Raw genomic sequence first — 18,794 nt, forward strand, 5'->3', positions numbered from 1 at the left:
TTCACTCTGATTGAAACACTCCTGCAATAAGTGTTTTATAGAGTCCTGTAATGCTACTGCCAAAGTGTTCTAAACCTTTGGCTAGCTACTCATCATATTATCTAAACAATGTGAAGCTAACATTGCTAACAACAATGACTACATTCAAGAATTTTAAGGCTTTGTAATTGCAGAGGATTTTAAATTTGGTAAATAATCATGGTCATTTTGCTGTTCCGACACAGTCCTAAAGTCCCAAGTGCCATTCTGGCTGTAAATGAATGTGTTCACTGTTTCAGTTCTCTCTCCTCTGTCCTCCCACCATGCTTTTCATAGCACTGTGAGGACACTATTTTGGCTTCAGAAACACCATCACCATAGCAACATAGTCTTAAATACCACTTAAAGGTAGAATTATTCTCTATTAATAGATGTGTTCTCATAACAAAAATATGCATTTACTCTCTGAGTACCAAAAGCAAGACTATTTATTTCTCCCTTTGATGTAAATAAGGAAATGTTGGTGTCACTGATTGGTCTTGTTTTTGTAAATGAGCATTTTAAATGACATACAGTTCTCTTAAATTAAGTAGTATATCTCTACTATTTTCTCTTCTTGGGTTAACTTGGTAACACTTAAATTGAAGTGTTCTTTATGACACATTCATAACAGTATCCTAACACGTTTACTGCCCAAGTAATCTGCCACACTACTGTACATAGTATGAGTTGCATTCTAGGACAAATGGTTAGTTCATCGTGACACATTCTAACCTAGCTGTCAGTTTTCCGTTGTCTGCTCTACCCACTCCTCTTCATCCTCTGTTCTCACTCTGACCAAAGTGCTGTGTGGGTATCGGAAGCTAACACAATTACCAGTGCAAGGCTCCATGAAGAGCACTGTGGAGGCTTCAATAGAATAGCCCTCTGATGCATCTCCCACTTTTCAAGGTTACAGGAAACTACTGTGTCATTGGGCACAGTAAGCTATAGAGATATTGACCATTTGTGGAGCAGAACATTTACTGTAGACGGTGCTTTTAAGTGAAACTTGTACTATTTGGATGGTGCTTCTTTACATGTTATATGTCTGTCTTTGTATCCGTGAAGTATTACTTCTCTCTCTCTGACTTTCCCTCTCTCTCTGGCTCCATTTGTGCAAAGACAGTTTGTGAGTTTGTCAGTTTGTGTGTGTGTGTGTGCAGTAACTCTAATACTGCTGTTATGTCTCCTGCAGGGTATTGAGAAAGTTCCAGTACCTGCTGAACCCCAGACAGGTGTACAGTCTAGACCGAGAGGGACCCATGGTGGGGTAAGTCTCATCCTCATCACTCAAAGTCCCACCTATAGACACAGCCCAGAAAATGGATGGTGCCACTTCTCAAGGCAACACTTGCTCTATGATTGGATCTATACAAAAATATATTTTTGTTTGTTATAACATTGTCGTGTCTTTGGCTATGCCGCCGGATTAAGTGATATGACATGCTATTCTATAAAATAATATCACCTGATTGAGCTAATCATGTAAATGTAATTAACTAGAGAGTCAGGCACCACAAAATAATATTTATAGAGCTGTTATCTTCTGAATAAAAATAATATTTTACATCAATAGCAGTCAATATTAATCCTCATCTTAAATCTCATCTGAAAGTTGTAAATTCTTGGTTATCGGCACGAACCCGGCTAACAATTTGAATCAGCAATACAAAATTGGGTTTAATTATTTATTTACTAAATACCTAACTAATCACACAGAATTACCCATACACATAATTAAATCATAACTTGATTACAAATTACATCATAAAGGAAAACGTCCTTAGCGGGCGGAACAGATATGACAGCTTGATATACAAAATAAAGGGGGCTGGGTTTGAGTGAAAGAGCGGGAAGACAGGAACAAAGGCGAAGCTGTGCAATCGTAAATACAGTACCTGATGCATTCTAAATTACCGCCCATTTGGAAAAGGAAAATGCAATAAATATTTGCTCTGAGCTGCGCTTCGGTAGGTTGGTGGTAGATGGAAGGCCATGTTGCCAAACCGAGTCCTTTGAAGAATGTCTCTGGTTGTCAATTGGATACGTTGTAGTAACGTCGTTGGGTGATAGACGGGATACTCTGTCTGTTCCTTCCTAACGCTCGTTGCATCTGCTGTTGCTAACTCAACGTCTAGGAGGTATCACTTCTGTAGTGAATAAGAGTTCAAAGTTCATACCATTCGCAACCAAGCTCACGCTGATGTTGGCTTCGTTCTGTAGTTATTACCTGAATCATTCTGACATTGGACCATCGTCCTCACATCATTGGAACAGAAAGTTATATTGTCGTCAAGGGCTTATATAGGAAGGGAGCGTGTTTGAACAGTTTTATAGCCCTTGTCCCTTCATAGGGCGGGCCACTGATTGAGCAGAGCCATATCTTATGAAAACCCAAATCTCACATTTTAGAAGCTAAGATCACATTTCATCCCATCACGAATAATTTCATATTCAAACATTTCAATTGAACAACAATTCCATGTGAATCCGATAACTCTAATGTGTAGACTTTCCACTGTAGAGTTTATGTCATCTTATCATTGATGAGAATGTCTCAGATGACAACCGAACTGACATCATATTCAATAAGTACCAACGCATATGTTCCATTTGTCAGATTACCAGAATATAGTTCATTTCCCCCCACATTCTGACGTTCCCGGAATCTATGTTAACCAAGGGTTTTGTAAATGTAATCTCAGTAGGGTAGAGAGAGGAAAAAGGGGGAAGAGGTATTTATGACTGTTATAAACCTACCCCCCAGGCCAAAATCATGACAACATGCAAGTAATGAAGTGTGCCATGTAAAAAAAATAAGTTTCGGATTGAAATACTGAAATTGAAATCTTGGATCCATAGAAAGTTATTATTTTTCGAATTTTGTTCTGTCCCAGATGAAACTTGGTTGTGCAACAGAACATAGGCCAAGGTTTACTAGGCTTCAAAGTGTATTCTCCCTACTGAACACAACCCTGGCAGTAAGCTACTGCACCATCAGACAACCTCTATCCTCTCCACACACACACACACACACACACACACACACACACACACACACACACACACACACACACACACACACACACACACACACACACACACACACACACACACACACACACACACACACACACACACACACACACACACACACACACACACACACACACACACACACAACACACACTTCACCCACTTGACACACAAGCACACACCTGATGTGCGTATCATCCTAGCAAGAGGGACACCTTGTACCTGAGTTGTGCAATATGGAACAGTTCATTCAGGAGAAATGCCCTATACAACATCAATAGACATGAATGCTTTCTCTGAGAGCGGCCAACCTATTCTATCCCTGCCTCCCCCACTCCTCCCTCTGCTGTCACGACTAGGGCTGCTCTCTCTCTCTCAATAGCCCATTGTAGGAGGAGAGATAGACTACAGTGACGCACTTCTCTCCCGAAGATGACCACAAGTAGATAATGGACAGGGCATCAGGACAGTCCAGGTTAAATGAACATGATGTAATGCCATTATTGTGGTAGTTGTATACTTATTAGTGATAAGTTGCACTGCCTGTCATAACGAGAGCAGTGATGAAACTGATGATGGTGTATGTATGGGGTAGTAAGACACCAAGGAACAGTGCAGTCGGTCACTCGGTGTAACATTATATAGTAGGGATTAATTGAAGCTCAATGTTAAATTCAAATCTCCCTACTATCATATTTAAGCCAATAGGACACCAATGTCGACATAACTTGGCAAAATCAACTTGATTTGTATTACCGAGAACCAAATACCAGATTTTTAACGGGGTCTTTAGCATTAAGAGAAAATACAATTTCTTGTCCCGACCTAGCTCAATATCTAGGTGTTGGATAAGAACAAGATTACAGCATCCATAAAGTGACCCTTAGACTTGCCACCTTTCGGACTGAATACGTTTGTAAGGGCAACAGCTTTAATTACATGTATAATTTACTGCTCTCGTGTGCCAATAGAGAACCAAAGATGTGCTACTTTTTTGTAGCATTTCTGACAATGCTAATATCTTTTCAGCTGAATCTCAGTTCTAAAACCGGACCAGCAACTCGATTGCTGCACAACAGGAGCTAGCTGGGCCATTCCTACTATGCAATGCCATTTGGACCTCAAACGTTTTGGGAAAAATTATTGTTTTAGTATTCTATCAGAAAAAGTCAGTGGTGGAAAAAGTGAAAAGGTGACTTATGTATGCTGGCATTCTAGGCAGAGTTCCCCTGTCAGTGTGTGTGTTATTTTGCCCATTTCAATCTTTTCTTTTTATTGGCCAGATATAGCTTTTTCTTTGCAACTCTGCCTAGAAGGCCAGCATCCCAGAGTCGCCTATTCACTGCTGACGTTGAGACTGGTGTTTTGCGGGTATTATTTAATGAAGCTGCCAGTTGAGGACTTGTGAAGCATCTGTTTCTCAAACTAGACACTCTAATGTACTTGTCCTCTTGCTCAGTTGTGCACTGGGACCTCCCACTCCTCTTTTCTATTCTGGTTAGGGCCAGTTTGAGCTGTTCTGTGAAGGGAGTAATACACAGTGTTGTACGAGAGTTTCTTGCCAATTTCTCGCATGGAATAACCTTCATTTCTCAGAACAACAATATAAGTTTCAGAAGAAAGTGCTTTGTTTCTAGCCATTTTGAGCCTGTAATCGAACCCACAAATGCTGACGCTCCAGATACTTAACTAGTCTAAAGAAGGCCAGTTGTATTGCTTCTTTAATCAGGACAACTATTTTCAGCTGTGCTAACATAATTGCAAAAGGGTTTTCTAATGACCAATTAGCCTTTTAAAATTATAAACTTGGATTAGCTAAAATCACTCAGCCGTTTCCAGCTACAATAGTCATTTACAACATTAACATTGTCTACACTGTCTTTCTGATCAATCTGATGTTATTTTAATCGACAATAAATGTGCTTTTCTTTAAAAAATAAGGACATTTCTAAGTGACCCCAAACTTTTGAACAGTAGTGTGTGTGTGTATATATACAGACTAAAAACATGAAACATGGACAAATAGATACAACTGAATGTTCATATATTTTTTGCTTTACACCATAGTTTCCCACCAAATAATAATTGGTGTCATTGTAGGAAAGGGTTATTTTCTTAAATGGAGAATTACAGCAAACTAAAAGTGTGGAAAGTGATATCGGGGACACATAAAATATAAAATAATAATAAATGCAATAATCATGATGAAAAAAATGGTATTGATGAAAGATACTTTAACTAGGACTATAAAATAATGAAGAAAGATTTCAAATCAAATCAAATCAGATTTGATTTGATTTTGATTTGAAGAAAGATTTGAATGATTTCATTATTTTATGGCTAATATTTCTTGTGGAAGTTGATGATTAACACCTGGGGACATGGTAAAACCGCTTACATCCACTGTCAAGTGTTTAAAATACATAGAATTCCCTTTCAGGATCTATATTTTTGGTGTTTTTAAGGTAAAGGTCACCTGACCTTATATTTAAACCCTTTTGGAATTCAAATTTTACACTAAATAAGATCTGATATTTCCTGGGGACAGAAAACGGCACTGCATTGTAGGAATGAGAAGCAAGCTACAAGCAAAGGAGGTAGCTATATTTTGCTATAGAAGGTTTTTATATGACTGAAGTCATTGGTGTAAACTAAACCAGAGCACAAATATAGCTGTCCTTGGCTGCTATTATAGCTAGCCAGTTAGCTACTAGCCAACGAGACTGTTGCATAACTGTATAGATCGTAGACCACAACTCAACATTGACAATATATCCTAGCTAGCTACATTCTTCCATAAAGCATAGCTAGCTAAGTAAAGTTCATAGTCAACAACTTTGGGAAACTGCAACCAGATGTCAGTTTCAGCACAAACAACTGCTACTTAGCCTACATTTCCTCAACCAAGACCAGCCTCTCACAACACAAACTAGATTATAAAACAAATGGTTTTGCTAACTATGTTGAATCTAAATCTGGCCAATGCACATCTGCTGTGCATTGCAGTGAGTGTACAGATGCTACGTAGCTAGCTTTAAAAATAAAAATAAAAAATTACCCCCTTTTCTCCCTAATTTCATGGTATCCAATTAGCCTGATCAACATACGAGACATAACACGTCACTCTTGGAGCATCCAGAACAAGTCCAGCCCTTACCTTATGATGCATTAATTCAGTACACGCCCTCTGTTAATGCAATTTTCTTCATGACATTTCAATCCAAATTTGAGCTGACTGAACAACCGTGGCAAGTTACTTTTCAGTGTGTTCTCAAAAATCTGAACCTTGTCAGCACAATTATGTTTAAAATATGTATTTTCCAGACTTTTGAAGTTCGGTTAATTTTAGGTTATAAGTGAAAGTTGAAAATACCTCTTTTCAGGAAGTTTAAAATGTATTTATTTTCCGGACGTTGAAAATATGCATATTCCGGATGTTGGTCCGGATCGGACCAAAAATCTGACGAGATTCCCTGAAAACACGGCACTTGGATACAGCTACTACTTTTTCGTAGCAGGTTAGGAGAACTTAAGCAGCAGGATAGAATAATTAAGGTATCAGGTTAGGATTAGGTTAGGAAAAGGGTTAGGGTTAGCAAAAAATGCTCTTCTCACGTCTGTGGACGTCGGAAAAAAAAAAAGGTGGCCGGTCCGGACAGGTCCAAAAGACATCCAAAAGACATCCTCCGTAGGTCCCTTTAGTGAGAAGTAACAAGTAATAAACTGGAGGGGGTTCTGGGGGAACTCCCACATATATTTGCAGGGATTTCTTTCCAAATGCTCACTCTGCAAACTTATCAGTACTTTGAGAGTCAATTACATAAACTGGTATGTTTACGTTAACGGGATCGATATGACAACAGCCAGTGAAAGTGCAGGGCGCCAAATTCAAAACAACAAAAATCTCATAATTAAAATTTCTCAAGCATACAAGTATTTTACACCATTTTAAAGATACAATTCTTGTTAATCCAGCCACAGTGTCTGATATCAAAAAGGCTTTACACCACCAAGCCACAGAAGAACACAGCCATTTTTCCAGTCAAAGATAGGAGTCGCAAAAAGCACAAATAGAGATAAAATTAATCACTTACCTTTGATGATCTTCATCAGATGACTCATAGGACTTCATGTTACACAATACATATATGTTTTGTTCGATAAAGTTCCTATTTATATAAACAAATCTGAGTTTACATTGACGCGTTACGTTTAGTAGTTCCAAAAACATCCAGTGATTTTGCATAGCCAGATCAGTTTACAGAAATACTCATCATACATGTTGAAGAAAATACAATGTTAGACATGGAATTATAGATTTAAACTTCTCCTTAATGCAACTGCTGTGTCAGATTTTTAAAAAGCTTTACGGAAAAAGCAAACCATGCAATAATCTGAGAACGGCGCTTAGAAAACATTTATATATATCCTCCATGTTGGAGTCAACAGAAGTTAGAAATAACATTGTAAATATTCACTTGCCTTTGATGATCTTGATCAGAATGCACTTCCAGGAATGCTAGTCCCACAATAAATGTTTGATTTGTTCGATAATGTCCATCATTTATGTCCAAATTGCTAATTTTGTTAGCGCGTTTCGTAAACAAATCAAAACTCACAAAGCGCATTCACTAGTTGCAGATGAAATGTCAAAAAGTTCCATTACAGTCCTTTAGAAACATGTCAAACGATGTATGGAGTCTTTAACATAAATCATCAATAAGGTTCCAACCAGAGAATTCCTTTGTCTTCAGAAAAGCAAAAGAACGCAGCTCCCTCTCATGTGAAATGCGCGTGACTAGCCTGTGGCACTCTGCCAGACACCTGACTCATTCCCCTCTCATTCGGCTCCACTACAACGTTGAAGCCTCAAACAAGTTTCTAAAGACGATTGACATCTAGTGGAAGCCTTAGGAAGTGCAACTTGACCAATTGTTGAGTATTCGTAAATTCATCATTTATTCTGCATTCTTGCACAAATACACTCAGATGAGAGTGCTCTGAAATTGGAGTAGATAGCCACAGTGAATTTATGAAGGTACCCAAATGTCCATTAAAAACGCACAACGACTATAGACCTTAGCTAAACTATGAATGATGGGAATAATCAAGTCAATAAACGTTGGGTAGTTAGTTTGATACAATATAGTTAATATACTGGCAAGTTCAATATATTAGTAGCCAACTAACATTAGGTAGCTAGCTAACATACCGGTACATACTGCTGTAATGATATGCTATGTGGTTTAGTAACTTTAGTAACGGTGGTTTTAGTAAACAGCTGAAGATTTAACAAAGGTTCTAACGATGAACTTTGTCATAAGATATTTTTGGGAAACCGGGCCTTGGACATTAAATTATGTGTGACTAAACACTTCTTCTCAACTAAAATTTTCGAATGACACCTTTTGCATGTGGATATGTTGTATCATTTTGTATAATCACCTTCCGGTGTAAAAACCATGGAAATTAAAAACAAACAACGATGTTTTAAGTGCGAAGTAGGGATTGGCCGAAAAAGATAGGAAATCCACATGAGCACCACAATGCCGACACCCATGCTCTACCAAGATTTTCCAGTACACAACATGGATCTACTACAGTAGCTATGTCGGTCTATTGTACAATGTGTATGCAGGTTGCTTGAAACTTAAACCTTCTCAAACAGCCTAATTTGTACTCTTCAGAAGAAGAATGGACTTTACCGTATCTTGCTATATACAGTGCCTTGGGATTCATATGGATTTCATTGTCATTTTTTGTCAACGATATACACAAAATACTCTAATGTCAAAGTGAAAAAAAGAGGAAGAAAACAATTATGAAAAAATAAAACGAATTGACTACATAAGTATTCAACCCCCTGAGACAATTCATGCCTTTGGAAGTGATTACAGCTGTGATTCTTTTTGGGTAAGTCTCTAAGAGCTTTGCACACCTAGATTGTGCAATATTTTTTGTATTAGTTGGTTGTTGGCCATTGCTAGACAGACATTTTCAAGTCTTGCCATACATTTTCAATACGATTTAAGTCTAAACTGTAACTAGGTCACTCCTTAGCTCTATTCCGTTTCTTTTCATCCTAAAAAAAACTCTCTAGTACTTTCCGAGGACAAACATACCCTTTACATGATGCAGCCACCATCATGCTTGAAAATATGAAGAGTGGTATTCAGTGATGTGTTGTTGTTGGATTTGCGCCAAACATAACGCTTTGTATTCAGGACATGAATATAATTTATTTTAGTTAAACAGTATGCATGTTTTGGAATATTTTTATTCTGTACAAGCTTCCTTCTTTTTACTCTTTCATTTAGGTTAGTATTTTGGAATAACTACAGTGTTGATTGATCCATCTCCTGTCACAGCCATTAATCTCTGTAACTGTCTTAAATACACCTTTGGCCTCAAAGGGAAATCCCTGAGCAGTTTCCTTCCTCTCCGGCAACGGAGTTAGGAAGGACGCCTGTATCTTTGTAGTGACTGGGTGTATTGATACACCATCCAAAGTGTAATTAATAACTTCACCATGCTCAAAGGGATAGTCAATGTCTGCTTTAAAAAATATCCATCTTCCAATAGGTGCCCTTCTTTGAGAGGAATTGGAAAACCTTACTGGTCTTTGTGGTTGAATCTGTGTTTAAAATTCATTGCACGACTGAGGGACCTTACAAATAATTGTATGTGTCGGTACAGAGATGAGATTGAAATTGAAAACACTATGATTGCACACAGAGTGAGTCCATGCAATTTATTAGGTGACTTGTTAAGCACATTTTTAAATATTAATTTATTTAGATTTGCCAAAACAAAGGGTTGAATGCTTATTGACTCAAGACATTTCAGCTTTTAATATTCAATTCATTTGTAAGAATGTCAAAAAACAGAATTCCACTATGACCTTATGGGGTATTGTGTGTAGGCCAGTGACACAAAATCTAAATAAATAAATATAAATATAAATTTAAATTTAGGCTGTAACACAACAAAATGTGGAAAAAGTCAAGGGGTGTGAAAGCTTTCTGAAGGTGCAGCATTGAAGGTCCCCAAGAACACAGTGAACCTCCATCATTCTTAAATGGAAGACGTTTGGAACCACCAAGACTCTTCCTAGAGCTGGCCACCTGGCCAAAATTGAGCAATCGGGGGAGAAGGGATTTGGTCAGGGAGGTTACCAAGAACCCAATGGTCACTCTGACAGAGCTCTAGTGTTACTCTGTGGAGCACTCCACCAATCAGGCCTTTATGGTAGAGTTTCCAGACAGAAGCCACTCTTCAGTAAAAGGCACATGGCAGCCCGCTTGGAGTTTGCCAAAAGGCACCTAAAGGACTCTCAGACCATGAGAAACAAGATTCTCTGGTCTGATGAAACCAAGATTGAACTATTTGGCCTGAATGCCAAGCTTATGTCTGGAGAAAACCTGGAACCTTCCCTACGGTGAAGCATGGTGGTGGCAGCATCATGCTGTGGGGATGTTTATCAGAGGCAGGGACTGGGAGACTAGTCAGGATCAAGGGAAAGATGAACGGAACAAAGTGCAGAGAGATCCTTGATGAAAACCTGCTCCAGAGCACTCAGGACCTCAGATTGGGGGTTGGTTCACCTTGGAACAGTACAATGACCCTAAGCACACAGCCAAGACAATGCAGGAGGGGCTTCGGGACCAGTCTATGAATGTCCTTGAGTGGCCCAGCCAGAGCCCATACTTGAACCTGATCTCTGGAGAGACCTGAAAATAGTTGTGCCAAGACCCTACACATCCAACCTGACAGAGCTTGAATACTTATGTAAATGTTATATTTCCGATTTTTGTTTTAAATTAGAAAAAATGTCTAAACATCTGTTTTTGCTTTGTCATTATGGGGTATTGTGTGTAGATTGATGGGGGGGGGGTGGAATCATACATTTTAGAATAAGGCTGTAACTTAACAAAATGTGGAAAAAATCAAGTGGTCTGAATACTTTCCAAAAGCACTGTATTTGGATAAGGTTATTTGGCTCTGTTATGTAATCCTTACCGGCCCGTTTCAAGGAGAAACAAAAATAGGAATCAGCTCTCCTTTTCACACCAAAATAAACACATTCAGACACGGTTGTCAAGAGTGGTAGATATGAAGACATGGATGGCATAAAAAATGAATTACCCCAATCCTCAGGGTGGCACTCTGCCCATTCAGGAGATAATGTATGGGAGACTGGCAGTGTGCTCTGTCCAGTGGCGGGCATGCACAGTTTCACCATGGGTAAAGAGGACGGTGACAAAAGGGTACGGTCTGCAGTTCAGCCTCCTCCTTTTCGTGGTGTCATTACGTCAATGGTCTCCGAGGTCCTAGCGCCTGTCTTTAGAGAGGAGATTTCCTCTCTCCTTCAACACCAGGCTATTCAGGTGGTGCCCGTGTCAGAAGTACAGAGCGGTTGGTGCAGCTGGTACTTCTTACTTCCTAAGAGCAACCACCTCAAGGTTTGCATGTTCAAAATGCTGACACTTCGCTGGCTATTGCAGTCGGTGCGTCCCAGTGATTGGTTCACGTCCATAGATCTGAAAGATGTGGCTATACTGTACATCCTCCCCACAGAAAGTTTCTGAGATTTCATTTTGAGGATGTGGCCTACAATTTTCTGGTCCTGCCTTTCGGGCTCTCCCTATCGACACCGCATCTTTTCTATGGTGGTGGAGGCGGCTTTGGCACCGTGCCAGGGGATCAGAGTATTGGCCTATCTGGATGATTGGCTGGTAGTAGTGGAGTCGAGAGAACAGGTGGAGCTCCACACTGCCATGCTAGTTTCCCATATTCAGTCTCTGGGGTTCATAGTGAATAACAAGAAAAGTTGCCTCACTCCGGCTCAATGCATTCAGTTTCTTGGTCTGGTTGGGAATAAATGCTTTGGCGTATCAGTGTCTGTGGGCCCTGCTCTATGAGTTTCCTACGATGGACCTGATTCAGCCTACGGTGGAGAGGGTCCAACAGCAGGGTATTTTTATTCTGGTTGCTCCCTGTTGGCCCCGACAACCCTGGTTCCCGGACTCATGGAGGATTCCGTGTCGTTGGGATCTATTGAGTTTGGCACCCACAAACGCAGATATGGAATCTGTGGGTTTGGTCCCTGAAAGGTTGAATTTTGACAGCATGTGCCCCCTATATGAGAGGGTTGTATACATATAAGTGGTGCGTTTGAGGGTTGATGTCAGGCGAAAGGAGTTTGTCCTTTTCAAAGCTCTTTGGTGGACATTGTTATGTTCTTGCAAGAGCTTTTTGAACAGGCCCTTTCTTTTTCCACATTGAAGATTATTATGGTAGCCATCTTGACGTGTCATGTAGGGATTGATAGCTCTACCCCAGGGTCTCATCTTCTGGTGGTGATGTTCCCTAAAGGCATGTGTCAAAGCCTACGGCACCGACCTGGGACCTGGCTTTGGTCCTGGACGCTCCGTTTGAACCATTGGACTCTGTGGACCTGAAGGTATTTTCATACAAGACTGTCCTGCTCATGGCTTTGGCATCACCCAAGCGCGTTGGGGATCTCCACGCATCAGTACACCCTTCCTGTTTGGAGTTTGCGCCTGGCAACTCCAAAGTGACGGTAGGTCTTAAAGCAGCTTTTGCTCCCAAGGATATGCCTATGTCTTATAGGTCCCACGGCTTTCAAGCTGTTTCCTTTCTCACATCCTCGGTTTGCTTCCAGTGAACAACAGAGGTTGCATGGCCTGTGTCCGGTGCGCGCATTACGCACGTATATGGATAGGACCAAGGATTTCCGAGTTTGTGACAACTTTCTTCCTCTAATCCAGTTTGGGGTAGGGCATTCTCTAAACAATGTCTTTCTCATTGGATTGTGGAGACATATGACAGCAAAGGACAAAGGTTGCCTAGCGGTGTGGGTGCTCATTCCACTAGGGGTCTGGAGGCTTCTTGGGCATTGTTCAGGGGCATGACGATTGGTGATATCTGTGCTGCAGCGAGTTGGAGTTCTCCACCTTTGTGAGGTTTTATCACTTGGGTGTAGAGCTGTTACAGTGGCCCTATTACCGCTACACCAGCAGTCAGGAGTCATGACTGCAGTCAAATTCCATCTTGGTAAGTAGGCTTCTCCAAAACTGTGCTCTGATAACGCTGATGGTCATTAGTAGCCTACCAGTCGCTAATGGCCGATACGCAGTGCGCTATTGTCCCTCTAATAACTCTGACATCAATACAAATGCAAACACTTCATGAGAGCCCTGGCATTCAAAGTTAAAGTGGAATAGGATCATGGAAAACGAGCATAGTGTAGAGAGTAATTGTAAAATCTGAACCGCTGTGAAATATATTTTCCATAATCAGAAATATTGTACAAAACTGAAAGTAAAGGACGCAAAAACAAAACTTAAGACTGGGAAGCATAGAAATAGCACACATAGAAGTATGTAGAATATTGGAAATGTGTTTTGAAAGTTCAATTTATGTTGCGCTGCTGATTCAATCATATCATATTTTGGAACCAATCTTATTTGTGTCCTATGGAATTCTATAAAATCTTATAGGATAAAGTTCTATAGGATAGGTCATATAGGAGAACTATAAATATCAATAACTTTAAATGCTGTTTGTTCATATGCTGTTTTATTGACATTCGAGTGTAAGGTGCAGTCCAATGAATGTCAACCATCTTTGAGAGTTTAATATTGATGAGGGTTGGAGGTTATAAGGAAGATAATCCACTATTCACATAGCAGTCTGGGTGGTTACGGGGTATCTTTACATGGAAAACATATTATAGTGTGAGACTGCTGTTGTGTGATTGTTATGTAGGACTTTTATTTGGATTAGCCATTAGCCATTAGCCATTAGTCTGGCTCTTGATAGCTTTACTCATCATATGTGTTAACCTATTTTGTTGTTAGCTAATGTTATGCGTGGGTTTGTTAGGGAACACACAGGAGTCGTGGGTGGCAAGTTTAGCCATGCTTTATTGTAATTACCTGCTGGGCCTCAGCACATGTCATGTCATCAATAAACCCTGATGAAGACAGCTTGCTGTTGAATAAATGATTGCATCTGAGCTTCCAGAGTTTGAGGCTTTTCCTCTTCTTTTAATGTCATCAATACATGCCAGCGTGGTGGATGAATCTGATGTCATGACAAATAAGTTGCTATCTTTATTCTCTCCTCGTCTCTTGTATAACTCCTCCATTGTTGGTCATCCTTGCATCACTTACAAAGGCATATTTGTCAGGACAGTGTGGATAGATACATATCTCAATACTGTATGTAGAGTTGTAAACACTGTCCAAATGTATATTTGTCAGGACATTATGGATGCATATCTTAATGCGTACAGCCAAAGACAGGCCTAATGTTGTCTGGCAATATAGCATAGCAGACACAGTGTCAATATAGACCCAGACAAATTCTCCAGTGTGGTTACCATGGGCTCCATGGCAACAGGCTCAGTCACCACCAGGCTTTTCGAGTGGCAGATTGAAGCTGAGTGATTTGTTTAGAGAATACAATTAGTTGTTTTGTGTTGATTAAGAGTGATGTCTCCATCCTAATGCAGATGGTCGTTTGGCCCCGTTGTTGATGCGCTTTCTCCAACTATGCCCACATGCATAAAACATTGTCACGATTTGTCAAGCCTCATGCGGTGAGGTTAAAGGATATGAATGTTTAATGTTGATGTGCAAATGTTTTGTTAAATGTGATACATACGCAGCTCGGTGCTGTACCTACAGATTTCCCTGGAGTGCTGGCATGCTTGTGTTGTGCGTCACTAAGGGAGAGTGCAGTTCACTTCAACTACCAGGAGAGAGGGCAGTCTGTCGCACTGTTGTCAACCACCATGTCAGTGATACACACAAATCAAATCCAATTTTAATAGTCACAGGTGCCGAATACAACAGGTTGTTTCACCTTACAGTGAAATGCTTACTTATGAGCCCCTAACCAACAATACATTTAAAAAAATATATGAATAAGAAATAAAAGTAACAAGTAATTAAAGAGCAGCAGTAAAATAACAATAGCGAGACTATAAACAGGGGGTACCGGTACAAAGTCAATGTGCGGGGGCACCAGTTAGTTGAGGTAATATGTACATGTAGGTAGAGTTATTAAAGTGACTATGCATAGATGATAACAACAGAGAGTAGCAGTGGTGTAAAAGAGGGGGGGGAGGCAATGTAAATATTCTGGGTATCCATTTTGAATATATGTTTAGGAGTCTTATAGCTTGGGGGAAGAAGCTGTTTAGAAGCTTCTTAGACCTAGACTTGGCGCTCCGGTTTGCTGTGTGGTAGCAGAGAGAACAGTCTATGACTAGGGAGGCTGGACTCTTTGACAATTTTTAGGGCCTTCCTCTGACCACCTGGCAGGAAGCTTGGCCTCAGTGATATACTGGGGCGTACACCCACCCTCTGTAGTGCCTTGCGGTCGAAGGCCGAGCAGTTGCCATAGCAGGCAGTGATTTGATTTGATGCGACCAGGATGCTTTCAATGGTGCAGCTGTAGAACCTTTTGAGGATCTGAGGACCCATGCCAAATCTTTTCAGTCTTCTGAGGGGGAATAAGTTTTGTTGTACCCTCTTCACGACTGTCTTGGTGTGCTTGGACCAAGTTAGTTTGTTGGTGATGTGGAGCTCTCAACATGTTCCACTACAGCCCTGTCAATGAGAATGGGGGCGTGCTTGGTCCTCTTTATCCTGTAGTCCACAATCATCTCCTTTGTCTTGGAGATGGTTGTGGACTACAGCCGCACACTTTGTGGACTTTGACACAGCCGCACATGATTGTGGACACAGAAGCACACTTATGCACACACACACACACACACACACACACACACACACACACACACACACACACACACACACACACACACACACACACACACACACACACACACACACACACACACACACACACACACACACACACACACACACAGGGTGTTTGTGATGTTTGCACTGCAGCTGTTTTTTGGGGGCACATGAAAGCCCCCGTCAACACCTTTGTCCTGGCCCAGATTAAAGGTTGCTTTGAAGGTGACCCAGACACTCTGTAAGGCTGGACACCAGCCACATTAATGCATCTGTCTCTCGCTTTCTCGCTTTCTTTCTATCTCTCTTTCTCTCTGTGACTGTGTGTGTGCGTGTGTATTTACATATTTATGTATTTATGTCTTCCAGGCTCAACTTCTTCCATGATGTCCCTGATTTCCGGGTGCTGGCATGTGGAGGGGATGGGACAGTGGGATGGATCTTAGACTGTATTGGTGTGTCTCAATTCTATTGGATTAAACTCATGTACTCATGTGATGCAATCCATCAGAATTGTAATCATTATCTTATTGTTATCTGTCCATCTGCAGACAAGGCCAACTTCACCAGAGATCCCCCTGTGGCCATCCTCCCTCTGGGCACAGGGAATGACCTGGCAAGATGCCTACGCTGGGGCGGTGGTGAGGAGCTGTGTGTGTGTGTGTGTGTGTGTGTGTGTGTGTGTGCGTGCGTGCGTGCGTGCGTGCGTGCGTGCGTGCGTGCGTGCGTGCGTGTGTGTGTGTGTGTGTGTGTGTGTGTGTGTGTGTGTGTGTGTGTGTGTGTGTGTGTGTGTGTGTGTGTGTGTGTGTGTGTGTGTGTGTGTGTGTGTGTGTGTGTGTGTGTGTGTGTGTGTGTGTGTGTGTACATCGAACACAGTGAGAGTCTTGTTTTACTTTTTCCTGCTCACTGAAAGCTTCAGTCAGCATTATTTTCCCCAATATTCTCACAACGCTCCTGTTTTGTCCTTGTGGTCCCTAACCCATCCTCATAGACCTTATATGAAAGTGCTATATAATGCAAAGCAGAGTTCTTATATAATCCCTGTTTGCTTATTGGCTGGGCCTGTTTTGGGGCCAATAGTTGTGACCCTGATTATGACTGACTGCTTGACCTGACCCTGGCTTGTAGAGGCCAGCAGAGCACTTTAGCCAGGGCGGCAGGCATATGATGTTATGATGCTTGTAAACTAAATAGACAGATAGTTCCCAGGGGCTTTTTAACCAAGCACAAGTTGAATACATTATGTTCTCGGAAAAATCATTTAAAAAGCAGCTGGATTCTTTGAATTTTTCTGACCAGATGTACAGCTGTACAGTATTAGTCAGTAGCTGTGAGTGACTGTGTGTGAGAGCGGTAGCTGTGTGTGAGAGCGGTCTTTGTGGAAACATATTGCACATGCTTTTTAATTCCTAGCACAGTAAACCAATCATCTAAATAGTGTTAGGTGATACAATTTCCTATTGGTCTCCTATTAAGTGGTAGATGTTATATGACAGATGGTATAGGCCTATTGTAATTATATGAGGCAGGATTGGGCTGTATGTTAGCCTGTGTGTGTCATGGGTATTGGAATATACTTGTATGCTTTTGCAAACATGAATGAGTATAAGTAGTCTGTGAATTGTTTGTTTAATATTCAGGGTATGAAGTAGGCTAATTGACTTCTTACATTACATCCTCATTGCTTTCTCCCTCTGTGATTTGGTATAAGTGTGAGCTCAGACTGTTGGAGATCACATGAGGGGGAACAAGTGTCATCACACATGGCCCCTGGCTAGGTGATAGGAGATAGGAGAGTATTCAGCCTCTCCTGGAGGACAAATAGTAGAAGTAGATTTCAGATGTCTCTTTATTATTACAACGAACGTGTTTCAGCGTGACGCCCTCTTCAAAACCCTGGAGCTCCCCACGCGCCTTGTTTAGGCTGGGAGGTAGCAATAGTTTTCCTTTCCCTTCCGTCATCATGTGTTAGTAGCACAGGAGGGGGGAACATGTGTCATCACACGTTGGCCCCGGCTCTCAGGATGTAAGTGGCAGAGTCCCCCTGGTGTTCTCTGTGTGATGGGTCCTCATTATACGCTCACACCCCCATGACAGCCAGTGATATAACACTAACGGCCCACCTCTCAGCAGCACTGAGCACAATCATCATCAGAGTCATTGTGGTTCAGACCCACTGGGTCTCAGACACAGAGGACCTGGTTACCGGAGCCCGAGATGGGATTCTATCCCATGGCACAGTGTAATGATGGCTCTACTGTGTAGGCTCATACTGTTTACCAACACTCTCTCAGAGAAGCCCGTCAGTTGGTTGGAGATCTATTTCCTGGCATTGGACTTACTTACTTGCTCCTCTTCATCCCCTCTGGGACATAAGGCCACAATGAGGACTTTACTGTGTAGACTTATACCATTAGGCTGTTTTGTCATTCACTGTGTGACCACTTCTTAGTCCTCTGGAGACACGCAGGAGGAGAGGGCTGTGGGTCTTTTCAGATGTACTCCCTTGAAACCATTTCCTTTTTCTCTTTGCTTGTTTCTAGGAATCGAAGGCCTCTGACCTCACATTAAATTAAATACCGAAAGCACTATGCAACTTGATGAATACTAGACCTACTTGCATTTATAAAAGTTGGTCTGAGAGCCCGGGTCTGAGAGTGTGGGTGACCTTAGTGTGTGTGATGGCTTTGATGGCTTTATCTCATTGTGTCCTATGTCTGACTTCTCACCTGTCTCTCTCTCCTTTCCTGTAGGTTATGAAGGAGGCAGTCTTCTGAAGTTCCTGCGGGACATAGAGCACAGCACAGAGATGGTTCTGGACCGATGGAACATCGACATAGTCCCTGTTGACAAGGAGGAGAAGGGAGACCCTGTCCCCAACAGCATCGTCAACAACTACTTCTCCATCGGAGTGGTGCGAGAACAGCACACACCTCTACA

General features: G+C 41.3%; 1 protein-coding gene across 3 annotated transcripts in view; it reads left to right on the plus strand.

Moving 5' to 3' along the window:
- The window catches only part of LOC124043981 (diacylglycerol kinase beta), a 170,804-nt gene that overhangs the window by 89,585 nt on the left and 62,425 nt on the right, over nucleotides 1–18,794 (plus strand). For all 3 annotated transcript variants that reach the window (XM_046363178.1, XM_046363180.1, XM_046363179.1), the window contains 4 exons: nucleotides 1,217–1,291; nucleotides 16,224–16,309; nucleotides 16,406–16,495; nucleotides 18,608–18,768. In XM_046363178.1, coding sequence (XP_046219134.1) covers nucleotides 1,217–1,291; nucleotides 16,224–16,309; nucleotides 16,406–16,495; nucleotides 18,608–18,768 — 412 coding nt within the window. The remainder of the gene's footprint in view (nucleotides 1–1,216; nucleotides 1,292–16,223; nucleotides 16,310–16,405; nucleotides 16,496–18,607; nucleotides 18,769–18,794) is intronic.

This window comes from Oncorhynchus gorbuscha, linkage group LG09 (genome assembly GCF_021184085.1).
Source record: "Oncorhynchus gorbuscha isolate QuinsamMale2020 ecotype Even-year linkage group LG09, OgorEven_v1.0, whole genome shotgun sequence".
Lineage (NCBI taxonomy): Eukaryota > Metazoa > Chordata > Actinopteri > Salmoniformes > Salmonidae > Oncorhynchus > Oncorhynchus gorbuscha.